The sequence below is a fragment of the Thamnophis sirtalis genome, unplaced genomic scaffold (genome assembly GCF_051295495.1).
Source record: "Thamnophis sirtalis isolate CommonGarterSnake01/CBP01778 unplaced genomic scaffold, rThaSir2_p1.2 scaffold_1, whole genome shotgun sequence".
NCBI classification, from domain to species: Eukaryota; Metazoa; Chordata; class Lepidosauria; order Squamata; family Natricidae; genus Thamnophis; species Thamnophis sirtalis.
The window spans coordinates 29,434,654-29,462,301 of NW_028261381.1; the positions used below are offsets into that span (position 1 = coordinate 29,434,654).

General features: G+C 38.8%; 1 protein-coding gene across 2 annotated transcripts; it reads left to right on the forward strand.

The window, feature by feature from the left end:
- The first annotated feature begins 380 nt into the window (after nucleotides 1-380).
- On the forward strand, nucleotides 381-25,643 carry GCG (glucagon). Of its 2 annotated transcripts, XM_087709744.1 has the most exons (7): nucleotides 381-493; nucleotides 6,259-6,362; nucleotides 6,715-6,876; nucleotides 14,428-14,481; nucleotides 18,145-18,282; nucleotides 21,627-21,770; nucleotides 25,120-25,643. In XM_087709744.1, the coding sequence occupies exons 2-7, from the start codon at nucleotides 6,268-6,270 to the stop codon at nucleotides 25,142-25,144; spliced, it is 618 nt and encodes a 205-aa protein (XP_087565870.1). In that variant the 5' UTR covers nucleotides 381-493; nucleotides 6,259-6,267; the 3' UTR covers nucleotides 25,145-25,643. The 2 variants fall into 2 exon arrangements, with proteins under 2 accessions (XP_087565870.1, XP_013915626.2); XM_014060151.2 differs by lacking the exon at nucleotides 6,715-6,876.
- The last annotated feature ends 2,005 nt before the right edge of the window (nucleotides 25,644-27,648 follow it).

Sequence of the window (27,648 nt, forward strand, 5' to 3'; positions counted from 1 at the left end):
TATCACGCCTCTTGTTAAAAGCTGAACAGGGACAGGATTGTACCTCTAGAATTAATATGGCAAAATATACTTAAATAGGTTTTATTTGGAAAGCACCTGTAATACTTTGTTTCTTGGCTACTTGACTCCCACAATGGATCACTCCGGTATCACTAGGACAGATAATTTTTTTGACAGTGGCCTTTCCTCCAACAGTAGATCATATGTCAACACTGATGTCAAAGTTAAAAGAATAAACATGTGAAATCAGTTGTAAAAAATTGGCAAGCAACAGGATTTGTTCATTTGATTTTTTTTTTTTTTCAAATTGAGTAAACTGTCAGCAATGATGCAGCCTCATAAGTGCTCACTGGAGCCGAACACTATATATGAGGCTGTGTAAGAAGACTAGAAGGCAATTGTGTTAGGATTCTCCAGGGTTCCAGAAGTTGCCAAAGGAAGAGAAACCGTTCTGCTTTTCCTGCTTCTTCATAGCCTTTCCAAGCATCCAAAGGTAAGGGGTAGCTGGAGAGCCAGAAAGTATCAGTTTGGTGAACAAAGAGTCATTTTTAAGGACTTAGCAGGCATCAACAGGTTGCCTTTGAATATTGGCACATCTACATTTGTGTTTTCAGAGACAGAATCAGGCAGCTGTTTCTTGAGCATTAGCAGTGATTGAGAAATGGGTTGCAAAATTGCTTAAAAATCCATTTTATTTGAAAAAAATAGAAAAGGGTTCCGTTGGAGCGGTTATGGACAAATTGGGAAGTCTGGTGTATCAAACAGAATACAAAGGAAGATAAATTAACTATTACTGTGATTTTAAAAAAGTCATTGTAAACCTAATGTTTTACTTGTCAAAATGTATTCATTTTCTTTGAAAATAATAAATGTGGGCTCTGCTATAAAACTCACCTATTTTTTAAAAAATTACTACTTAAATACTGATTTTATAAGACAAAACGAGAAGCCTAGTGTATTTTGGCCAAAGTTAAGTATTGTTCAATGACATTAGCGTCCAGGAAAAGTTAGATATGCAAGGAGAGTCCAATTTTTTAAAATTTAATTTTGAAACTACAGGCCAATTTATGTAAAGCATGCACAGTGTCTAGAAATGAATAAGGATGCTTTCTGCCACCACCATTATTATTATTAGGGTTACAGAAGGAGATCCTGCCAAATACTGATCAATACCAGTGATGCTTAGGTTACATGGGTGTTGAAAAATACTTTGCTACTTTTTATTTTTGCATTATTTGTTCTCCAGCTCCCAGCATTTTGCTTCAGTTTCACCCACAAAGTGCTTTGAATGAAGGTGATGTTGTGTATACGCTTCGTTAGCCTATGTTATCAGAAAGTACTCTCCCTAGAGAAAAATCCATTTTTTTTTTTGATTTGGCAAAGTTCTCTTTTCAGAATAACGATTTCTCCTGAAAATCATTTGACACGAGTTTGTTTTCAGAAAAGAATTCATATAACTCTCGTACTTAAAAAATATTGGTAAGGGGTATAGCAACTCTCCTGGAAACCATCGTCTATTAATGGATATTAGATTGTATGAAACATCACTTTTACTATGCATTGGCTGTTTCAGTTTCAAATGCCAGTTTCAGCTGAATACATATGCATAAGGGGAGAGCCTGTCATCTGGGAAAAGATATTTAAATGTAAATTCTCTTGAAATCACTAGGAATGGCAAATAATGTATTTAAGTTAGAAGTGTTAATGTACTTAAAATCAAAGACTCTTGCTGAGATACTATAAGAGGCTTGGCTGATTTTGCTGTTGTAGACTAACACAGTCAACTTTCCATAAATTCTTGAAACAAGATATACTTATATGTGACATATATGCGTGTAATAGATAGATAGATAGATACTGTAGATAGATAGATAGATAGATAGATAGATAGATAGATAGATAGATAGATAGATAGGTAGGTAGGTAGGTAGGTAGGTAGGTAGGTAGGTAGGTAGGTAGGTAGGCAGGCAGGCAGGCAGGCAGGCAGGCAGGCAGGCAGGCAGGCAGGCAGGCAGGCAGGCAGGCAGGCATATTATGTACAGGTAGTCCTCCACTTACAACAGTTGGTTTAGTGACCGTTCAAAGTTACAATAGCACTGAAAAATGTGACTTATGACTATTTTTCACAGTTACGACTTTTGCAACATCCCCATGAACATGTGATCATAATTCAGATGCTTGGCAAGTGGTTCATTGCAGTGATTCACTTAACAAGAAAGAAAGAAAGGCTGTAAAATACTAAGTGATTTGCTAATTTGTTAAGTGAGTTTAGCCTCATTTTACAGCCTTAACAGCAGAAATGTTGGGCTCAATTGTGGTCGTAAGTCAAGGACTACCTGTCTATGCATACATGTATACACACATACATATATACACACGTACAAATACACATACCAAGAATAGGCAGATTGTTGCTGTCCAGATGCAACTACAACAGTCTTTTACGCTCAGCTTTAGCAGCTGCAACTGAGATGTCCAAATTTCTGGGTGACGTTAGATTGTTTATAGCTGTGGCAGTATGAAATCTATATTTTCTAGACAAGTAAATTAATTTAGAGATCTTGGATTTTATTTGGAACAAACACATATCTTTCAGATCTGAGCTGTGAATCAGAATAAAAAGGAATCCAAATAAATAATTATTGCAACCCTGATTCCAAGCAAAAATAGCATGGACCCATTTCTTAAAAAATAAAAGGTGGAAAAGATTCTTCTAGTATTTTTAATTTGCAATTTACATATAATATAGAGATGTCCATCTTTTTAAAAATCAAACACATAGAACTATGTAACTCATTCCCTATTAAAAAATGGGATTTCTTTTTCTCTGTGAAGAATTAACCAAGATGGGCTCCCAATTAAAAAAAAATCTGAAGGACATCTAATAGTAATTATGAATATAATTACATTATATTATGAATATAATTACAATCTGAAATTCCAAATGTTGATCTTACCAACAATAAGTACCCTCAAAAAAGGTAAATCATTTTTGAGGGCTAAACTGGTTTGCTCACTACACAATGCCTTGAATAAAAACTGTTGGATATTCGTAAACTCTAACCACACCAAGCTTTTTGAGGAACCAGAAAACGTAAATGTAATCACTATAAATATCAAGTCAATTTTTGTTAATTGTCCAGCTATTCTAAATGTGTATAGAAAAAGAGCTGTCTATCTCTGTTGATGAGCAGCATTCTTTGGTGGCAGCCTTGTCTAACCCGGATGCCTGTGAACTTCAACTCCCAGAATCTCCCAACCAGGATAGTCATTGTGGTGAGAATTGCTGTAACTAAAGTCTACATCTGGAGAGCAACTGAGTTGAGAAAGGCAATTTTGAGATAGTCATAAAGTCATTCAAGGCATTGTGATTTGACTCATTAGGCTATTCTTAGATTTAACAAGATTTCTGAGACAGAGCAACAGAAACAGCTGCTCTTGCAAAGTTCTTTTCTGAAAACCAGTGGATGTTTTTTTCTGGGAGAATTGTAATCTCAGTAGGGGTTATGTTGCATCTCCAGTGTCCTGAACAAAATCCGTTCATTTTTTTAAAAATGGTTGTGTTTTGTAACATTTTGGAAACAATAGATTAACTCCCATTCTGGTGTCACCTTGTCTTTACCAGTACAATGAAAATATTTCGGGTAGCTGTTGGTACTGTTTACATCTGGTTTTTTTCCTCTTTATTTTTTAAACAAAGATTATATGATGATATTAGGAACACGGTGGCTCAATGGCTAAGATGCTGAGCTGGTCGATCAGAAAGGTTGGCAGTTCGGTGATTCGAATCCCTAGTGCCGCGTAATGGAGTGAGCTCCCATTTCTTGTCCCAGCTTCTGCCAACCTAGCAGTTCGAAAGCATGCAAAAATGCAAGTTGAAAAATAGGGACCACCTTTGGTGGGAAGATAACAACGTTCCATGCACCTTCGGCATTTGGTCATGCCAGCCACATGACCACGGAGACATCTTTTGACAGTGCTGGCTCTTCGGCTTAAAAACGGAGATGAGCAGTGCCCCCTAGAGTTGGGAACAACTAGCACATATGTGCGAGTGGAACCTTTAGCTTTACCTATATGATGAAATTACTTATGCTAGGCAAGCCATTCCTGTTTTTACTATCTTGTCTGTGGATGATTGAAGTTGTGTTTTAAATGTAAGGAAACAATCTGGCATATTTTTATTTATTGTATTTAGAGACTACCCATCTCCCTCATTGAATGACTCTGAGTGGTATATATCTTTCCAGTTCCACTTATACCTTTTTTTTCCTGCCATAGACTTCAAGACAAAAAAAAACACCACATGATAATTGCATTCTATTTTAACCTTTCAAAAACCTAGAGATGTGATTACTTTAAAAGATACCGAATTTCATGATGGCAGGGATATTGCATGAGTCAGGGATAACTCTGTACTTCCAGCTATTAGCGGTCTCCAGAAAATTCAAAATTCCTGCATGAAATGTTGATAAAATCATGGAGTATGCATGTAGATCTTGAGAACTGAGTTTCAATATATTTTCCTACATCACCTGTTCTGGATCAGTATCTCTGATTTCTGAATACAATTATTTAGATTATGTTCTGGGGAGCTGCTGTGATATATAGGAAGGGTTCTAGATATTTTGGGGAAGGGAGGGAGGGAGGAAGAGAGATGGAGGGAGGAAGAGAGAGGGAGGGAAAGAAATAAAGAAAGAAAGAGAAAGAAAGAAAGAAAGAAAGAAAGAAAGAAAGAAAGAAAGAAAGAAAGAAAGAAAGCCATTTTATACAAAAGCACTGGGAGGCAGCATTGCACCACTAAAAAACACCAGCAAATAAAACCAGAACGGCACTGAAGGTGAGAAAAGAATGCGAACATTGATAGTAGTATGTGCAATGCATAATTTAGAAGTTAGTATATAAAATAAACAAGCAAAAAGTCACAGATAAGGTGCACTGAAATTTAAAAAAAACATAAATCAACCATGAGTGATATACTCCGGTGTTATTTCTTTTAATTTTATTTTGATGAAATCATTTCTTGTTAAGTTCTGCTCCTTGTTGGCAGTGATCTGTAGAAAGCTAGATAAGGTATTTGACTTTAAACAGGATGTGAAAGATTTGCTTAGAATTTTACTGCTGGATGGCAGAAGAAATGGAAATCAACTAAATTCGTATTCTCTCTCTCTCTTTCTCCACAGTTTCCAAATAAGTAAGAAGTTTTATGTCACACCAAGGCAGACTAATGCTATATTCCTAAATGCAGGGGAATATGTCTAGTTGATTTTGGTGGTTTTGCAATGGTAATGCACCAGTGGTTGGTTGCCAGTTTTTTTTACTAGGGTGCGCTCCCCTGGGAACGCAATACTTCTGCACATGCTCAGAAGTGTCCGGGTGGGTGGGCGGAGCCTCCCACAGCCGCTACTACCTATTTGCCCAATCTGGACCGAACCAGGAGCAACCCATCTCTGTAATGCACTGCATCCATTGTGAGTGGGTTTTTTTCTTGATATTATAATATTTGAAATCCACTATCAAGTTAGTTATTTAATCTAGTTGGGTTTTTCCCCCACCCTCTCTTTTTTCTTAATTATTAGCTATGTTGGGTGAGAAAGAGTCCTTGGAAATTCAAAACAAACATGTTGCCTTAAGGTAATATTTTAAAAAGTTGGGTAGGAGCACTTTACCTTGGGTTATAACTGCCAAGACTGTAGAGCCTACCATGGAGATAACCCATGTGGTTATGATTGTTATCACTAAGGCTTAGCCAGTGGAAAGTACCAAGTCCCCAGCATCTTCAGTTAAAATGATTTGTACAAAGAGTAGGAAGGAAAGTTGTTGAGAGAGCTGGTTATCTGAGTATACAATATTGAACTAGAAGAGATCTACCACAAGATTGCTTCCTATTCAGTGTGATTGGCTTCACTGAACTAATATGTTACTTGAATCAACCTTAAATGGCTTGACGTCAGAGTGCCGTTAGATCATCTTTATATACAAAAATCTCCCTTTTCTTACCTTTTGATCCCTTAATTCAGGGTAGATCCAAGGCAACTGAATGGAGCTGAGCATTTACTGGCTGGATGCCCTTCCTGACACCACACAGAGTTCACAGCAGATATTTTTTTCTTTGTGCCCTAGGAGAGAAATATCTGCCACTACCTTCCAAGTGGGAGGCAAGCATCTTCACCACTAGGCCACCATACCACTCTTACCTTTACATACAAATGGTGTTGAAATATGTTGGATTGACTATGTATCCTCCTTTCTTGACCACAGGTAGCAGAAATGAAACAACTTTGGTGCTTCATTGCTGGATTGCTTTTAATGATTGCTCAGAGCAGCTGGCAAAGCCCCCTTCAAGAGACAGAAGAGAAAGCCAGGTAAATGTCTTTTTTTAATTCAATAGAAACGCAAATGTGGACAATGGATTGTTCTTGTATTGGAGGGGAGACAGAAATGGAAATATTTTTAAAAGACTAATGCTTCCCCCCCCTATCTCTGAAATCTGGATAAGTCAACAACATGTCAAGTTATTAATGCTTTCCATAGTTCTTATTGTTGTCTAAACAGCATCTATTTTTCCTGTTACTCAGTAGTAATTAGGCGACTAATGACCCTTAGCAGTTATTTTTAGAATGCATCTATATCGTTGAAGGAGGTCGATACACCGTGCAGCACCTTTCAAATGTGCAATCTTCAGTGCAATTAATTTGTTACAAACCACACTTATAGATCATTCAAAGCTTCCCAGGCTGAACCATTAGATGACCCTAGACAACTGAATGAAGCAAAACGTCATTCACAAGGTACATTCACCAGCGATTACAGCAAGTACTTGGACACCAGAAGAGCTCAAGATTTTGTAGAGTGGCTAATGAACACTAAAAGAAGCGGGTAAGCAAAATGAATGCCCAACCTCAACCCCTTACAAACTACTTCACTGGGAATAAATTCACACAAAATATTTGATTACATATAAACTCAAAGAAAGGCATGATGAAATATATGGACAGATACTCTAGCTTATTAAGTTTATGCATAAGATTCACAGAACTTAAGCAAAACTTAAGAGCTTTGCTGTTCATCCATCCATCCATCTGTTCATCCAAAGTCTTCCATCAAGCCAGTTCATCCATCCATCCATCCATCCATTCATCTATCCATTCATTCTAACTTCACAACCCTTTCTTCTGGGGTCAGGTTAAATAGAGACATTTTTCATATATTGGTGTCATCCCAGGAACTGTTTCTTCTTCCTTTCCACTTTCTCATTCTCTAGCCTACAACTTGAATATTGGGTACACTTTGAATGTCAAAAACAGATATTATTTAATGGAGGATTATGAGCATTCGCTAAAATGAATGGGGATTATGCAACAGTGACTACTGTCCATATGTGCAACTTCCATATAAAAGAAGAGGACATGAATAAGAAAATATCCTGATGGACATATCCTCTGTTCACTAGCCCTAGTAAAGGTATTTCCATTTTTATAGGGCATAGTGTGTCTTCTTGATGACAGGAAATGAAATTTAGATAGACAAGGCCTCATACTGGCTGTAAAATTTAGATAGATAGATAGATAGATAGATAGATAGATAGATAGATAGATAGATAGATAGATAGATAGACAGACAGACAGACAGACAGACAGACAGACAGACAGACAGACAGACATGATAGGTCTTTTCAAATTTTACACACACACACACATTTATATATATTCGTAGATTTTCACGGGTACAGGTATGTAGGTCTTGGCGTATTCAGGTCTTGGCGTATTCAGGTCTTTTCCCATGTAAGATTGAGAGTATCTTGGTGACGTTTCGACTAGGTCCCACTCGCCATCTTCAGGCTGGTGCCTTTGGCTTCGTGCTTGTGCGAGCAAAGCGTGATCATTGAAACATTGCCAAGATACTCTCAATCTTACACGGGAAAAGACCCGACTACGCTAAGACCTGCATACATACATGCATACATACATAACACACACACAGACACACAGACACACACAGACACACACAGACACACAGACACACAGACACACAGACACACAGACACACAGACACACAGACACAGACACAGACACACACACACACACACACAGACACACACAGACACACACAGACACACAGACACACAGACACACACAGACACACAGACACACAGACACACAGACACAGACACAGACACACACAGACACAGATATATTTAGTGTCACAACCCCTGGTAAGCCCCAATTATGGGAGGAAGCTAACTGTTGGTGAGGCAAGACTGCAGCAGTGGCGAGAAGCAATGTCCCCGGCACTGTGTCCGACAGGCGTCTCGCATTTATGGCGGACATAAACGCGAGACGCCTGTCGGACACAGTGGCGGGGGTGTTGCTTCTCGCTGCCGTCGCACTCCACCGTCTTGCCCCCTGCCTCCTCCGATGAACAATCCTGCTGCCCCGGCCTGCAGCCAGCCCTCCTACCCCTCGCCCGACCTGCTCCCTGCCTGGACTCACCGCTCTCCTCCTCCTCGTCCCCGCTCGGTGCTGGGCTGGCTGCAGGCCGGGGCATCAGGATTGTTTGTCGGAGGAGGTGGGGGGGGCAAGGCGGTGGAGCGCGACAGTGGCGAGAAGCATCTCAGATGGAGCTGGGACACCCGGAAGGCAAGCTGGCACTTTGGCATGCCTTTAAGTGCCGGCTTGCCTTCCGGGTGTCCTGGCTCCATCTGAGATGCTTTTCGCTGCCGTCGCATTCCACCGCCTTGCCCCCCCCGCCTCCTCATACGAACAATCCTGCTGCCCCAGCCTGCAGCCAGCCCACCCACCCCCGCCCGACCTGCTCCCTGCCTGGACTCACCGCTCTCCTCCTCCTCCTCCCCGCTCGGTGCTGGGCTTTAAAGGGGTCTCCCCTCCCCAGCCAGCCAGCCTACCCCGCCAATTCCTCCCACCACCACCACTGTGTCCAACAGGCCAGGTGTCTCACGTTTATGGCGGACATAAATGCGAGATGCCTGGCCTGTTGAAACACAGTGGCGAGAACATCCCTGCCGCTTCCGTGCTCCGCCGCCTCGCCTCCCTGCCTCTTCCGACCCCACCGCTGTGAAGAAAGAAAAAAAAACACACAAACCTCACAATAAAAAATTAATTTTTTTATTAAATTACAAATTACAAATTAAATTACAATAAATTTGAATCCCCCACCCCTCCGTCTGATCCACCTTTTCAAGCTGTGGAAACTCTCTCAACTCTCCTCTTGTCCGCCCAACGTAAGCGTGCTCAACGTAAGCGTGCTCCTAAGGCATGATTCGCTGCTCCCGGATCAGGAGGCCTCTTTTGCATATGAAAGTTTTTGGTTTTTAACTCCTCCTTAACTTTTAAAAGGCGAACAATTCCTTAGGCAAAAGAGGCCCCGAGTTCTCTGGCCTCCTCCCATAGTTAACACTGAGAGCAGACACCAAGCCACTGTGACTTTGAATCTGGTAGCAACTACCCTGGCTTTAATTATTTTAAAAAAAAAATTTAAAATTCTTCCTTTCCCTCAGGAGACTGGTGAGGCCCCGCCTCCCCTGCCTCTAGTGACTGCATGTCCCTGGACCAAGTACAGCAGGTCAAATTGTTCAGCTTCTCTTTTAGATTTAGTGTCTATTGTTACATTAGGGTTAAAAGTTGATGTCAAGGCTTCCCAAGTAATTTACAGATTTGCTTAAAGCCATGAACTCCTGCTCAGTTTAGTTTTGCTAGAGCCTGAAGCAAAATGTAATTGTAACCCCGTAAAATATAATTTTGTAATCAGTACATCCAAAATTTTAACTGCAGATTTTTATAAAAAATCATACAGATTTATACATTCTACAGATTTTTATTTCCAAGTAACAATATTCTGTGCCAGAGGACATTGCATTCGGAGTTACATATACAAGCATACAACAATACTGCACATTCAGCTGCAAATTAAAAGCATTAACAACCCTCCAGGTTCAAAGGCTTAGCTGTTCTGCTATGGTCTTCTCCCATAAACCAAGTAGATTTTAAGGGGATCCTTTAACTCAGTCACTTTGTACCAGACTCGATACTAAATTTTTCCAAGTCCTGAACTCTTATATTCAGGGGAGTTGGCTTCTTGGCAGAAATCTTATCTCTAGCAGCATGACTAGTTTAGTTTCTTTACTGTAGGCAAAAATGAAGCTATGGGTCCAGAGTGAGTGAGTGTACTTGCTTTGTGCATATACATGTATATGCTTCCGTATATGTAATTGCACTTATCTATAGGTCAGTCCTCCAGGGTTAAAATCCTAGACTTTTCCTCTCATTGTTCCAAGTGAGTGGATATTGTTCTCTTTACCGTTATCAGGAGATAATGGGCTATACTGATCTAACAATTCTTGTAAACCTGGGGACATCTAGTTCACCTTTCTACCTCGAGTTTAGAAACAGAATGTTTAGAAAATTAGAAGATACAGTATTGCCACTATGAATAGCATTCTTTGATACCATTAGCCAAGTCGGCTGTGATTTTAATCAATCTCTGCTAAAAGAAAAAATCCACAGAAGAATTTCTTTGATCTCTCCTAAGTTTTATAGTATTACATTCCATCGGATGTTCTGCAGTTGAAATATTGAAGGTTGGTGGAGTCCATTTTGTTATATCACGTACCTAAGTTTAGTTGCCATGACTTAATAACAAACATTTTTTGCCATTTTTCTGTATTGTGGAATTGGGCATCATCTTCTTGATTATTTAATCAGTCTTTTCTCCAATTTCCTCGGTGCTACTGTGACATTTTGGAATTATAGCAACAAAAACTACTGCACAATAGATTTTTATGAAAGCAGTATATAACATTGGCAGTTTTATTTTTCAGCCCATTTCCTAATGATCTCTAACACAAAAATTCACATTTTTCACAGCTTTTTCACAGCTTGCTAAGACATAATTTAGCCTGTACAGCCTCTTCTATAATGGCTTTTCTTAGAGCATGAAAATTCTCCAAGTGTGCTGCGTGGGTGTATTCTGTTTAGGGAAGAACTGGTGAGTGTGAAGATAAAATTAAAACACCTTTTCCCAGCTTTGCAATATCCCTTTTGAGGTGAAGTGGCTAGAACTGAACACAATATTGCATACAGTATGGCGGCGTCAATGTAAATGTATATCGGCACTTTGATACTCGAAGTTAAAATTTTGAGATGGCTCTTCACAGAGAATATATCATTTCATAATTTTCACGTGCTGGTTAATTTCAACATCCTTTTCCTCGTCGATATCATTCCCTAATGATAACGTGGATAGATTGAAGATTTTTACTTCATGTCACAATGGGCCTGTGTACTATAATCATATTTACTATTTTAATGCTGGTTGTTCCAATCTGATAGATTTTTTTTCAGAGTTCTGTTTATTGACTCTCTCTTATTTTACACATGTCCATATATGCACACAGATATACACTTCCCAATAGTTTAAAACCACGGTCCTAAAATGTGCTCTAAAATCTATCTGACAGATGTATAACAGAAAAAGAAGTCTTAATAAAACTATTTCTGAAAAAAATATCATTTTAAACAGTTGATTGAAAAAGATTTCCAGATGTTCTAACTCAAATGTAGGCTCAATTTGGTAACCTGCTAGAGTTTAAATAAAAGACAAGGTATGTATAAAAGATATACTGGAATATAATGATATAGAACAGTGTTGTGAGACAATCAAGAAAAGCTGAATGTTGTCATATTGTAAGATTGATTTTCCAGTCTTTAAAATGGAGCCAGTTTATAAGTCTACCTCAAGATATGGTCTTTCTCCCAAAAGAAAGATCCAGAACCAGAACACTAAACTCATTCATTCATCCCAACAATATGCATTCAGACAAACAATGGCTGTTTAGTTTCTGTGGAGATTCCCAGTCATCCAGGTCATTCTTGTCTCAAAGGTGGTTTTTCACCTGGACTGTTTTTCCATGAGGAGGAGGAGGAGGAGGAAGAGGAGGAGGAGGAAGAAGAAGAAGGAGAAGGAGAATGCTTCTCATCCACGAAGCTTCTTAGATGAAAAGCAAAATGTCTTCTTCCTCCTCCTCAAGGAAAAATCAATCCAGTTGCCTTTTTAAAAAGCACCTTTGAGACAATGGCTGCTTAGAATTTTGAGCAGGTCCATTTTTAATCACCTGCTAAATGACTCTCTTAACTGGAGATATCCTACACTGAATTAAGGACTGCATGTAAAGTATTTTATTCTACCACTGAACTCTGCTGAATCTTATTTCTGCTCTTATACATGCAGAAAGGCCTTGAAATCTAAAACTATGCACAACGATTTAGAATCAGCTAATTTTCCTTCTACAAAGTTCTTACCCAAGAGTATCCTAGTATTGTTTTGTTTAATCTGATCTGCTTGTAGACAGCATACAGTACAAGGTTCTTGTGCAGCTCAACTGCCCAACATAAACTACAATATGATGTACGGATCCGTGATGATTGATCTTATCTGAGTAGTTTAGAATCAAAGTTCCTTAACATACATTCCGATGAGCCCTTGTGGTGGAGTATATTATTAAAACCGAGAATAATGTGCAAGTCCCAAAATTAAATGTACAGTTTGTGGATTTTAATTTTATTTCTCATCTCTTCCAATGCTTGCTTCATTCACCATTTCTAATGCTGACAGTCAAAGTAATTTGACACTTTACTGTCTCACTCATCAGTATTTGGGTCAGTGTGACCAAATACTTCCTCCTCTATTGTTTTTCTGTTATTGTGTGTGTTGTTTTGCTTCTTTTATGTCTTCTCTCAGTTTCAGTAATGTAATTGTTTCATCTCAATGCCTTAATTAGATGTTGGTTTAAAAATGTTCTTTGAGTTTCTCTAAGTCAAATTTCTTATAGTTATCTATTGACCACATGAACTTGTCTATGCAATTTTTAGTGGCAACAGGAAGAAAGTGATTGGGCATTATCAATTAATTAAATTAGACTGAATTATTAAAAGGTTGTCATTGTGGTTGAATTGATTATTGGGATCTCCTTGCCATCATCCTGTACTATGTCTCTGCAATCTAGTACCCTCCAGGCATGAGGGACCATGGTTTCTAGCCGCATGTCCAGAGATAAATGTGGACAGATTCCCAGTAAATAGTTCTGAGTTCCCAGCATGTGCTTGGTGAAAAATTGAAAGGATTCCTATTGAATAGATCATAGACCCAAGTACACAGACCACTTGCATCAAATCTATTGCCTTTCAGATGTTTTGGACTTCAATTCAATTCCTATTTGCTCCAGCCAGAACTGGGAATTGAAGTCTGAAACATCAAGAAGTCAGTGAATTGCGTTCCCTTAATTTTGATTGCTGACTTGATCCCTGGATGCTTATTTCTTCTGCAAGTAAGTTTTAAAAAAATACATGACACTGAGGGTGCCAAATGCCCAAGAATGGAATTGTGATTTAATAGTAAGCATTTCCTAATCAAGTAAGAGAGATGAGATTATATTGTCCCTTTTGAGTAGATCATGAAGTAGGCAGTTAATAGTCTTTTCCTCAGTATGTTTATTTGCAGAAATCCAGAAGATAAGTTATGTTTTAGGACAACTATTTGGTTTTAAGGATTAATTATAGAAGAAACTTGAACTATTGTAGGGGAGAAGCTCTGTTCAAACAGAACCAGCATTTCCTGTTTGGCTATTTATTTATTTTTTGTACTTTCCAGCACTCCAAGTTCATTCAATATGGATCATTCAATCATTGTTACTTCCTGCAAGAAATCTTTACAATATAGAGGAAATGGTTGCCAGCAAACCTTCAACCTATGACCAGGACAATCAGTTCACAAAAGGTCATTCAAGACTTGACCACCAGGCTGGAATAATGGTTTACTGTGAACTTGAGCAATTATATGACTTCATTCATAATAAATCATTTATTCACACTTATTGGAGGAGGAACTTTTGACTGAATTGTGAAATAATAACTCAATAAGAAGTTACATATGAGCAACTGAACAGATCTATAAATGGAAACAAGTGTTTCTTCAGACAGAAAGTGGTTTCATTCTATGATTCCAAATTTAAGTTATAAACTTTTGGTCAATTTTGGAATTTTTCTTGGATATTTTTGGTATTGCAGAAAGTAAACTCTAGAGAAATAATACTCTAGAGAAGGGGGAATTAAACTTATATTTTGTGGAGTTTTGTAGCTGTTCTAATCTAGGGGGAAAAATTTATAAGACTGAATACCCTTAGCCACAGGATAGATTGATTGAGCAATTAAAGCATAAATATTGTAGCTAATAAAACACACAATGTTTACAATCTGTCTGGAATTAAATACAGAAGTGAGAGGATTCATATATGGGGTTCTTGTCCAAAAATTATTCTTGTCATTTAAGTATCACAGAAATGTTTAATTAAGGATATTGTGTTTTTTTTTCTTGTGTAAATGCCATTTTAATAACTGTGATGGGTCTCTGCCACAGACAACAAGGACTTGAAGACACAGAGAAAGAAAATTTCCTGGACCAGCTTGCAAGGTATTTTCGGCTAAGATAAATTGTGTAATACAGGGGATGCAACAAAAATAGATTATAAACTGACTTGACTGGCTCATTTTTTTAAATAGCCTGCCTTAATTGCAAATACAGTGGCACATTCCTAAAAACATTGGCCTTATTTCAGCTATGTTTGCAGCACACTGGTACACATACACATCTGCCTTTGCCAGTTCAGATGCTGGTTGTTGCATTATGTAGTGGGGGGAAAAGAGGGCATCTGGACAGAAATTATCTCAGTGGTTGATTGCATTGCCTAAGTTGGTGACACTGTAGATGAGCATGTATTTGTTTTATTCATTTATTATAAGCATTTGTATCCCTTTTCAAACATGTAAATCTGAAAAGCTTAAAGAATACACACACACACACACACACACACACACACACACATAGCACTAGCACTTAGACTTATATACCGCTTCATCGTGCTTTTACAGCCCTCTCTAAGCAGTTTACAGAGTCAGCCTATTGCCCCCAACACTCTGGGTCCTCATTTTCCCACCTCGGATGGATAGAAGGCTGAGTCAACCTTGAGCCTGGTAAACCTAATCTGATCAACAGTATTTCCTTGGGGCAGCATCCTTCAACAAATTGCTCTCCAGTTGACTTGGATTAACTCCCAAGTTTTAGCAAGTATTAGCAAGTAGATGTTAGGGATTGAATTCCATTAGCTCAGGAGTCCTAGGGAGTGGGAAACAGTTTTATGCTTTATGTTTTGTGCTTAGTTAGTTAGTAAGCTAGTAATTCAGTAAGTTAATAAGTTAGTTAATAAAGGTAGCCCTTTCAATAGCCACTGCAAATTCTGTATGAGCTAAATAAGATTTTCTCCAGCCAAGTAATAGGAAAATGTGAAAACTGGCATCTAGACCAAGACTTTCTCCCTCCCCCAATTCTGCATTATTGTGGCTCAAGAAAATATAACAAAAGACATTAATTGGATGAAATTCCACCCAGTACTCTATTGAAATCCAATGCAACGACTTGATGGCATTAAGATTGTAGAGAAGGAAGAAAAATAAAAAGCAGAGAATGGTGGGGGGGGGAGTTACTTCCAATGAGAGAATGGTTCCTCCCACAACCTCTAAGTTCTGCAGAACCTCAGTGTTGTAAATTGTAGAACAGAAGTTTTGCCATTGGTATTTGAGGCATATGACAACTGGATGTCAATCACTTCCAATGTCAAGGAGGTTGTACAATTATGGCTTTGACCTGAAAGGGATGGCTAAGCCCCATCTGGAAGTACTCTGCATCTGGAATCTCTTGCATTCAAGCATATACTCCACCCTTGAGGTAACTCCCTTCCTAGTCCATATTCCAAGTTACTGAATATTACACTGTGGACACAGGCAAATTAAATTGGCTTCAACCACCATCTGCCCATTTGTTTTGCAAATACGTTCTTTCAAATGATCACAGCATATGGGCTATATGGCACATGATGGGGAGGCAAATGCTGGAAGCTTGCAAAGCCTCTGCTTCTCATTCATGTTTGCATACTGCGGGGAATAATTGCTAGGTCCCCAAGTTATACTGGCATAAGCATTTCTTTACATTTCAAATGGTTGTATTTGGTGAACATGTAATGTGTGAAGGAATGCTTTGTCAACATTTCACAGAGCTTTATACAGGTTTATACATCAAAATATACATGAAAAAGAAAGTAATTATACCCTATATGAATTAAATGCATACATACTTATCTTCCCTGTCTCTCCCTTCCCCTCCCCGCTATCATTTACATAAAAATAATACTTGTGTATATATGTACACGTCACTGTCAGGTCAAAGGTCAAAGGAAAGGAGTCCTAATCAGAGGTGGTATTCAGCCGGTTCGTAGCAGTTTGGCCAAACTGGTCCGAACCAGCAGCAAAAATCAGGGTGGGATGGGCCCACCTGCCCACTTGCCCACTTGCCCACTTGCCCACTTGCCCACTTGCCCACTTGCCCACTTGCCCAGCTCTATGCCATCCTATTTTAGGCATGTTTTTGAGGCTGGGTGCATGTGCGAAAGGCATGCGCATGAGCAAAGCGCATGCACAGAAGGCCGGGCGCATGTGCGGAAGAGTGGTAATCGACCTTTAAAAAAACATACAGGTTAGGCAGGAATTATTTTATTAATCAGGTAAAATAAAGGTAAAGGAATCTCTGCGGATTTTACTCCGCTAATCGTTGCCAACTATATGGGGTGGAATTCATCTCCATTTCTAGTTGCTAAGCGAGATATTTGTTAGGTGAATTTTGCCCCATTTCTTGCCACAGTGGTTAAGCGAGTCACTGCCGTTGTTGAGTTAGTGACACGGTTGCAAAGTGAATCCGGCTTCCCCATTGATTTTGCTTGTCAGAAAGCCACAAAAGATAATCACATGACCTTGGGACACTGCAACCGTCCTAAATATGAGTCAAGCTGCCAAGCATATGGATTTTGATCATGTGACCATGGGGATGCTGCTATGGTCATAAGTGTGCAAACCTGTCATAAGTCACTTTTTTTGGTGCTGTTGTACTGAAAACAACATGTTGTCAGTTGAGGACTACCTGTATAGCTTTCTCATGTAAGTTGTTCTAGCCTAAAGCCTCATTAATCTTCATCAGGGGGGAAAAATCACAGTGGTCCAATTTGTCAATTGAAAAATATGTCTTATTCTGGACAACTGTATACCAAGGCCATAAATTAGCCTAAGTCAGGGCCTGCAAACAGATCTGGATGGGTATATGTGTTTTAGTTATAAACAATATCTGGTGACACACGTGACTTCTTAACAAGTTACTCATTCATTGCTCCCATGATAAGTTTGCCAAGTTAGATATTAGAGAAATACTTATATGAAGTGAGCCCGCTACGACTTATGAATAATGTGCTTGGGTTTCTTTATCAGAGACCTTCAGCTCTTGTTCTGTGGTGCATCTTCCTTCTACATGCCTGGAGAAAGTTTTGCCAGGCACCTCGGGATATTTTTGGGTAGCCAAACAAACTTAACAAAGCAAATGGAGTGTGATTTGAAGAGAGTCATGTATCATTTCACTGCGAAGCACACAACCCCTTGATTATGAGTCAGTTTGGAAATTTTTTTTAAAAAAGAATAAAATAAGCTAATAAAATGAGCTTTTGGAAGGAGCAAAACCCATTTCAGGAACCTTGTCAATGAAGGCATCTAAGAACATGTTGAGAGCTGCAGGGGGCAGAATTGCTGTCACTGCGGTAAATGGTACCCATCCTCTTTTCAATATAGAATAGCTTTTATGTGAGTTGCAAAGCAAGAGTACCCAGAAAGGTTGTTTGGGGGCAATGCATAAAAGATGAAAGGATGAAATATGATGCCATCCCTCATCTTCTCTGACAGATTTACAGTCCATTTTCTTTTCCTCCAGAAAGACATCCCTCTTAACATCTGATTTCTCTTTTTCTCTCATTTTTGGTCTTGGCCTTTGCTATGGTAAACCTAAACCTGTTCCTAGCCTTAATAATTGCTCAACAACACCAGTATCTGTGTGGTCCAACAAAGTATCTTATTTCTTTCTCCTATTTCATCCTTCAAAGACATATTCAAACTAATCATATAGGGATCAATGGAGAAAAGATGTTTGGAAAGAAAAGTGGGAGTGAGGTCAGAGTCTAAACAAATAACTCTTCTTTTGTTTTAGTAATGGACTTGCCCGGCGTCACGCTGAGTACGAGAGACATGCTGATGGCACCTATACCAGTGACATCAGCTCTTACTTGGAAGGTCAAGCAGCTAAGGAGTTCATTGCTTGGCTAGTGAATGGGCGAGGAAGAAGAGAGTAAGAAACCATCTGTTGCTACTATTGTTTTTTTCAAAAAAAATGTCTTAGCTTTGGGGAGTTTTTGCCAATCAAAACTCACTGGAGCTGCAATGTATTTTCCTTCCTTTGCTTGCTGTATTTCATACTTCACTTTTGAAATTAAAGATGTTCTGCAGGCATGAAATGGTCTAAATGCCCATTAAAATGCAGGTCCTAGATTTACTGTGGGGTTACATGTATGAATAGGTCAAAATTCTCCATGAGGCCAAGCCATACGGAAGACCAATGGTAATGATCAGATCTGTTAGCCCAAATCTCTCACAAGGTCTTTGATTACTTTCCAGTATCCTGCTTTCTTTTCCTAATGTGTTTGCTTGTTTCCCAAAGTTTGCGCATATGGCTCCTCCCTGAACTTCTTTCCCTCAAGTATCCTCAAGAAGTTGCTGTGAAGCTCATTATCACACTGTCAGTCTCTTTCCACTCCTTTTAATGTTTTCTTTTTACCTTCCCACTCTCATTCTGCAGTATATTGAATATTTACCCCTACCCAGCCTCAAAGCATCCCATAACTTTAGACTGCCAACACCTCTGTCAGTAACCTGTACTCCATCACTAACCACCTACATCGTGTTCTCACCATCTCCACGAAAACAACCTCCCCTTCTTTTTTTGCTCCTTGGATCATTATACCTACTGCTGACTCGAATCGATCTTTCTTGGCAACTGAACATTTGGAACAACATTTTTTCTGGCTTCAGTCCCTCCACCCTACCAATCCCACTCACCACAGTACCCCCCCCCCCCACACACAGATATCACCTTGCTTGAAGAGCCTGACCACTGAACATCAACTCATCTTTGTATTGCTTTACACCTTTAGACTGTGAGCTCTCTGGAGCAAGGTTTCCCATACCTTCTCTCTTCACCTCACTTCTTCATGCCTGCAATTGTAAAAGCAACGTGCATATCCCTGGCATTATAAAATTTCATTATTATTGCCGTCATCAGCATAATAAAATAAGTTCTGAGAGTCAACCATGTCTCTTGAAATTAAGGAGCAAAGCTGCAAAAGATATTTCTTGAACACCTGATTAGGATAACTCAGTGGGCATCCTTTGAGAACATTTCTTAGAATAAGATTGAAGGAGGAAGAGGAGGAAGAGGAAGAGGAGGAGGGGAAAGAGGAAAAAGAGGAGGAGGAGGATAGAGGCTTCAAATGCATCTACTTATTTATTTTTTAATTAAAAGTGAAGAAGCAATTTTGTGAGCATCAGCAAAAGTTAGAGCTTTTGCTGTTTTATTTTGCTTGATATTGGAAATCAGTCCCCTTGATCTACTGTAATAAAGAACAGTCCAGAACTGACAGGCAATTACAGAACACTTAGACTTCACAGTGCTTTACAGCCCACTCTAAGTTTACAGAGTCAGCATATTGCCTCCAACCATCTGGGTCCTCATTTTATTAACCTCAAGGAATGGAAGGCTGTGTCAACCTTGAGCTGGTCAGGATCGAACTGCTGGCACTGAGCCTGCAATATTGTATTCTAAACTATGCCACCAAGTCAACAACATCCTTATTTGTCTGTCATTGTTGTTTTTATTTTCGTTAGGGACACATCCCTGAGAAAATAACTAAATGTAGCACATAAATGATTTATAATGGACCTATTTTTTTAATGAAAATAGTAAGATTTAGCAGAGGAACTAAGAGAATGCTGGGAATACAAAGCTGTCTTCACTCTGAATCCTAGGGGCAAAGGATTAGATCATTGCCATGTATATTATTAGCATTACTACTCTTACTGGTATTGACTTTCACACTGTTTATATGTGTCCCATATTTTTAATTCACATTATTTTGAGATAGCATGGGAAATCTTTGAAATTAATCTTGTTCCTTTGTGTTAATGAAATCCAAAATCCAAATCTGATGAGAACAATCTCATGTAGCTGTATATTCTTATATAAAGGAAAATTGTCTATTAAAAGAAACGTTCAGGTTCATAAGAGCAAATCGGGATTTTCTCCTTATATTTATCTCGCAGATCTCCAAAAGTATTTAGGAAACAATATAGCAGCATATTACAAATTCTCGGCAACATTACTAGCACTGTCAGATGTTTCTAATAGCCAGATGTATCTACGTATTTCCGCCTTCCCCAACTATTGTTTTTAATCTGAAATTAGAAAAGATGTTGATGAATGGCTCAAATAGAAAAACATTTAATTGGAGAATTATGGGGTCTGCATAATTACCATTTCCAAGACTAATGCTAAAACTGTCAGACTCATAAAGTATCTTTTCTGTTACTGAGTTATAAGTAAGAACTTTTGTCACAAAATATTAATTCTGGTGCAGTTCCTGGTATCACATGGGACTTATGATCCTGAGAAATGTTGTTGGCCAATAATAATTTTAAAATAATCAGGCTTTCTTGTATCACACAGAGGTTCCTTACCGATAAGATAAATAGCCTTGTCCTCTGAGAAGGCAGATTTCAGAGAATGAAGCAACATTTTTTAAAGTATTCTGCAGCAAAGCTCCCTGGTTGTTAATTGATCAGCACAGAATGTCCTCTCTCCATGATTATGCACTGAGTACAGATTACAATCTATAAAGTATTTATTACGAGTTAAAAAAAAGAGTTATGGGTTTAAATGTTCCCCAGGTCAGCCAACAAGAATTGACTGTTGGAAGAAGAACATGGGATTCATAGGAGTTAATAGTGTCACTGCTTTCTTTCTAGTTAAGAATGGAAATACTAATCTCCAGAGGAAAGTTGATGACTTTAGTAGTAGCCAAGTATACATAATATAAATAGACTTGATATAAATTCTGATCAATCTGGGTTAGTTACAGCATAAAAATGTTTTCATTTTGGATGAAATAACTGGACATGACCTGTAATTCATGCTGTAAAATCATCTGGTCTTTAGCAGTAGCGCTTAGACTTATGTACTGTTTAATAGTGCTTTACAGCCTTCTTTATGTTTTCAATGTCAGCATATTGCCCCCAACAATCTGGATACTTATTTTAGTGATCTCAGAAGGATAGAAGGGTGAGTCAATCTTGAGCCGGTGGGAATCGAACTGCTGGCAGTCAGCAGAATTAGCCTGCAATACTGCATTCTAACCACTGTGCCACTATAGGGTTAAAGTCCTAGAATTGCATACAACATTTCTCTTTATTAATTATATTTTTAAAAGAAGCAGATTTTGATGCATGAAATAGTAGTTTAGGGATTATTTTATTGAAGGTTGGTTGTTAAGAAGTACAAAAGTCAGTCGTATATTGAGGGCCTTTGACATTTATTTTTTAATGAAGTGTAATGATATTATTTGTCCATTTTTCCCTTTTAAGTTTCTCAGAAGGAGCCCATACAGGTGAAGATCTTGGTCGAAGACATGCAGATGGCACTTTCACCAGTGATTATAATAAACTCCTGGATGACATAGCTACCCAGGAATTCTTGAAGTGGCTGATTAACCAAAAAGTTACTCAGAGGTGCCTGAATTTTGACTAATTTTGGTTACTACTGTTCCTATTTTGCCTCCTGGGGGAGAGAAAATGTTCATTTGTTACCACTTTGCTGCTAGCATTACAATACTTTCTTAGTATGGTTGATTAATATAATATACTTAGTAATTCCTTTACATTATCCAGACCAGTGGCGTGCAGTCGGGGGAGGCAGGGGAGGCAGGGGAGGCAGGGCCTCACCACTGTCATCATGAAAAGAAAAAAAAATGTAAAAGAAAAAAGGCTGAGGTAGTTGCTGCCAGAGTCACAGTGGATGACTCTGCTTAGTGCTTAACTGTTTAAAAAAGCCTCTAAAAAAGTGCCCTCTACAGGAGGAGGCGGGAGAATCACATGCCTCATTTAGTCTATCTTTATGATCACTTGAGCAGAGTTAAGCAAGGGTTAAAAGCCGAAAAATTCCTTATGCACTTGGTTCTCTTGCCTCCTCCTGTAGCGGGCGTTTTTTTAGAGGCTTTTTTAAACAGTTAAGCAGAGTCATCCATTGGGGACTCTGGCAGCAGCTAGCCCAGCCTGACCTCAGCAGCTCTTGCCTTTTTCCTTTTACATTTTTACATTTTCATCATGGCAGACAAGAGCAGAGTTGAAATCCTCTGTGAAACAGCTGGAAAAGGTATGTGGGTCAGAGGGAGGGGGAAGAATTTTTTTTAGCAATAGCAATAGCAGTAGACTTATATACCGCTTCATAGGCCTTTCAGGCCTCTCTAAGCGGTTTACAGAGAGTCAGCATATTGCCCCCAACAATCTGGGTCCTCATTTTACCCACCTCGGAAGGATGGAAGGCTGAGTCAACCCTGAGCCGGTGAGATTTGAACCGCTGACCTGCTGATCTAGCAGTAGCCTGCAGTGCTGCTTTTAACCACTGCACCACCTTGGCTCTAATTCCTTGGCTCGAATTCAAAATTAATGTAATTTGTAAGTAATTGTATTACTGTAAGTAATGTGTGTGTGTGTGTGTGTGTTTTACCCGCCTCTGCGGGCTGGCACTTTTTTATGTTGGACATAGGGGCAGGGCTTTTGGATGCCCTGGTGCTATGTCCGACATAGAGGCAGGATGCTCTATGTTGGACATGGCATCCCGCCTCTATGTCGGACATAGTGCTGGGGTGGCACGGCAGCTTTTGCCTACTTTCAAGAAAGCTTTCTTGAAAGCGGGCAAAAGTCTCCCTGCCGCCCCGGCACTACAGGCAAAAGCCACCCTGCCGCTATGCCCAACATAGAGGTGTCCCGCCTCTATGTCGGACATAACGCCGGGGCGGCAGGGCGGCTTTTGCCCACTTTCAAGAAAGCTTTCTTGAAAGCAGCCAAAAGCCACCCTGCCGCTACGACATAGGGCAGCTTTTGCCCGCTTGCCTCACCAGCCATAAATCTTACCGCATGTCACTAATCCAGACTCATGGTTATGAGATGGGTGGCAATATAAATCTTTTAAACAAATAAACTAAAGAGTAATCATTTCCGTGTACATTGCTTTAGAAGAGGCAGGGATGTCCATTGGGGAAGTAAAAAATAATAATCCTCAATTTAGTAGCCTCAACATCATAATTGAAGAAATATATTTTTTTAACTTGTTCCCACCCCTATAGTCCTGAACAGGGGTGGGTTCCAGCAGTTATTATTACTGGTTCGCTCATGGGTGCGGTGCGCACACACATGCGCAGTACAATACAAATTGTTCTGAACATGCCCAGAAGCAAAAAACAAGATGGTGCGCCTAGGGCAGCGCTCATAGAACAAGTTCAGGGTTGTGGCAGATCACTGCCAGTTCCAGTGACCCAGGCCACCAACCACTACCATTTGGCCAAACTGGTCCAAACCAGTAGGAACTCACCACTGGTCCTAAAATGATGGCTCTTGTTCTTTAAAAATGCTACTTTAAGAAGAGCACGACTATTCTCCAGAAGTTTGTCTGGATTCCATGTGTTTTCTTCTATTGTTGCTTCAAGCTACTGTCTGGTTTTTGTAAACCACCCTTTTAAAAAATAAGTGTACAGTACATTGAAAAACAGTTTTTTTTTAAAAAAAATCCATGAAAAGGTGTGGCAGAAAAAAATGAAGAAACCATTAAGAATGCTTCTTGATATTCTGTGCATATTTTCTTTATTGCCCCAGGTTCTTTTTTCTCTATTAAGTTCAGGATGACCTATATTTCCCACTCCCCATAATAATTTCACAATGGTCCTGAATATAGTTTAGGCTGAAAATTTATATGTGGTCCAAAGTCACAGCATTATCTTCTGATTAAATGGAAACTTGGCCTGAATGGCTATTTGATCTCAGATTTCTAAAAAAATGATAATACTATCTTATCATTAGGTAGAAAAAAAAGTACTCTCCTTTTTCAGCCAAGAAAAACATTTCCTTGTGATTCATCGTTCAGGAAAGATATATCACTAATACGGGACCAAGACCACAACCACCAATCTACAGCCTTACATGGTCGTAACATGCATCTCTAAGTCCCCTCACTTAGCCTCATATATAGACCAGGGGCTGGGCACTATACAAATGCATTTGGGAGTCCACAGCTAGGTTTTCAAACCACAGTTATGTTTTGTTATTGTTCTTTTGCAGAGCAGTGTCACACTACCAGAGGCTTACAGTACTGGTGTGCTATATATCAACACTAGTATGTTACCTGTTAGTAAACTTATTTTCTACAACTTTTCAAATTCTCATTTTAAAGGCATCAGCCTGTTTAATTCTTAAAATTAAAATTCTTTAATTTTTCACTTGGTACTTCCAACTTGTGATAGACTATAGTGAAGTGGCAATTTCACAGAAAGGAAGAAGCATGTCCAAAGGGAGGGGGTGAAAACGAGAGATAGCAAAACCCGGAGCTATATAGGAGACAGAGAAAGAGAGTTAGAATGGCCACTCCCTAGAATCTCCCAGGGTACATCCATTAGAGTGAGAGTTGTAAATGTTTACGCTGGCAAGATTCTGTCTATTTGATGTGAGCAAATAAAGAAGTGACTTTTCGCTGGATCTATCTCATTCTTGTCTGACAAAGTGAATTTGCTCAATTATTATTATTTTCTATTATTACAAGTAACATTGATTATTGATAAAATTAATACAAGGTTAAAACCAAATACTACAAATAGGACTTAACTTTGGCGACATTGTATGCATTATTTTTAGAATTCAATTTGGACAATTGTATGTATACAAAATTGAAGAAACCATTACAGTCTTATAAAAAGTGTTATCAGTTACTATATTTTAATTGAAAAACTGTATGCATCCCCTCGTGGGAATTGTATAAATGTACTTAACACTGTGCCTGTCCTTAACTTTTCCTTTGTTCTGATTCTAGGGACCTTCAGGGAGAATACCAATAAGATGCAGTAAAAACACAGCATCAAGTTCTTCTCTAGATCCACTCTCAGCCACTGGATTTTATTTTTGAATTTTAATATTTTTCTCTGTATTCTAAAACCACAGATCTTGACCTGCAACGAAATGAATTTCATTATTTTATCTTACTACAGAGGGTTTTTAAAATGAGTGTCTCCTTGTCAGCTGGAAATCACTAAAATTGCAATATTTCTGGTCAAAATGTTCAGTTTTCAGATCTTTCTGAAACATGTTTAAGGAAGTTCTCAAAAGGGACCCAAGCAAATGAGCTGGGAAGACCATTTTTTCCTCTCTCTAAAAAGATAATATGTATATGAAAATGATCCATCCAATCCCAATATGAACCAATAACAATTGCAAGGCTGGCAGTTAGAATTGTGGGGAAATGTCCTTCTTGAAACCTTTGTTATAAAAAGGCTCCATTTTCCAGACCATTATTGAATAGCCTTGAGTAAATGAATGAATAAAAAAAATTATACTGCTTTTTGGGTGTCCAACTTTTTTTTAGCTGAACTTTTGCTGTCTCTTTTTAAAGTCCTATAAGAACATTGCATGAATAATAAAAACCCTTATCAAAATCTATGCCGTTCACTATTCTTGTTTTCAAGAATGATGAATTGACCCTTCTTTTGAGAACAACTCATTATTGTTAGTACAGTCTCCCCCCCCCCCGCCGGCTACCCTATGGAAAAATCCCATAATTTTCCAACCACGTACAGACTGGGAATTGTAAGAGTTGAAAACCAACAACCTAAAAAAGAGAGAGAAATCTACTCTTGAATTTGGCTGACATTTTAGGAGACAGATATTTTCACACATGCATACACACACAAACACACATCTTATCAGATTGTGTTTACTTTACACTATAATGAACTTTAAAAGCCTTCCTTGTTGAAAAGCCACGTGTAGTTTTTCTTCCATTTTATAGCCACAGTGTTTCAGTTTCACGCATGTTACACTTAGTAAAAAGGGGCCCTTTTAATGATATGGTTTCAGACACTTAAGTGAGCAAGAATTTGTACTAATAATGGCTATATATTATATTTCATGTCTTTATTTTTATGCCATAGAAAGTATTTTTTTTAAAGCAAGTTAGATTTTTAAACAATGCACACAAACCTTGCAAAAGAAAGGGTTTTTTTAAAATGAAAAGCTTTTATACTACAATGATATAGCAATCAGCCACTAAGACAGATATAAGCAGCAGGTTTTAGCTGAGAGGAAAGAAGAGGAGGAGGAAGAATTTTATTTCTGATGCTGGATAGAAACATTCTTTCTATTATATTTCATGAAATTAAACTTTTCGGGATGGTGGGTAATAAAGAAGCATTTTCACAGGCAAAACTAGGCAAAGTTAAGCATATCAGGAAACAGTCAGGCATATGTGGACATCTGCATTTAAAATCATGATGTTTTAAAAACATTAAACTTAGCCAAACTAGAGATCTCAATGTTTTTACAGCACTTCAGGACTTCCACAAAATGAATTTACTGAGAAGCCTTCTCTCTAACCCAAGCTCTTCTGGAAACGACAGTGCTACAATTATAGATCCCTGGTACAAACTCAACATTCTTAGCCTGACATCTGGAAAAATTTGTTAGGGGAAGTGGGGAAAAAATTGTCTAAATCATACTAGGTAAACTTTGCAAACTACTGTGTTTCCCCAAAAACAAGATAGAGTCTTATTTTCTTTTGATCCCCAAAATAAGCACTTGGCTTTATTTTCAGGGAGGTCTTATTATTTTTGAGGTGCAGGAAGTGGCGAGGGTTGTCACCTCATGGTTGCTGCTGTGTTGCAATATTTTCAGGGAGAACTTATTTTTGGAGAAGGGCTTATTTTAGCGCATGCGCTCAAAAGCACGGTTGGGCTTATTATCCAGGGAGATCTTATTTTCAGGGAAATGGGGTATGCAAAATTCAAAATTTAGAATTTGTGCCTGATAGAGTGTGTCATCCTGAGGAGGAATAAAGCCACAAGAGAGGGGAAAACCAGAAGGTGAAGTATGTGATTCAATTTTCACCCAAACAATAAAAGGTCAGAAAACTGACACCAAAAACTAAGAATGAAAGAAAAGTTATGCTGCATTTGTTTAAGAGATTGTTTGGTTCAGAAAGGCGCCAACCCTCTTCTGCTGCCACTCCCCGGAGCTGGTATTTAAGATATGCCAACAGCAACACCGCAAGACTGCTAATGAAACAAGAGTCCCAATGTGTAAAAAATGTTTAAGAATATCTACTGCCTGCTTTATTGCACAAAGCTATACACATCCTGCACAGGTTTCCCCCAGTGAGATGTAGCTACTGTCAACCCTGAAGCTGACCCGGCCGGAGCCATCTTGAGGCTTCAGTGCTGTCACATTGAAGTGAGGGATAGGGAGGGCGGATTAGAGATAGCTGGGGTTGTGTAGTCAAGATAAAATATTTTCTCTTGGGAACCAAGGACGTTCTCACACCTGGTTGGAGGAAGGAGGAGTTATGTCACCA

Bases quoted from the DNA above. Each gene is read 5' to 3' on its own strand.
- GCG (XM_087709744.1), top strand. From the start codon at position 6,268: ATGAAACAACTTTGGTGCTTCATTGCTGGATTGCTTTTAATGATTGCT. The intron at 6,877-14,427 runs GTAAGCAAAATG...TCTCTGCCACAG, and splicing joins ATGAACACTAAAAGAAGCGG to ACAACAAGGACTTGAAGACA. The intron at 18,283-21,626 runs GTAAGAAACCAT...TTCCCTTTTAAG, and splicing joins AATGGGCGAGGAAGAAGAGA to TTTCTCAGAAGGAGCCCATA.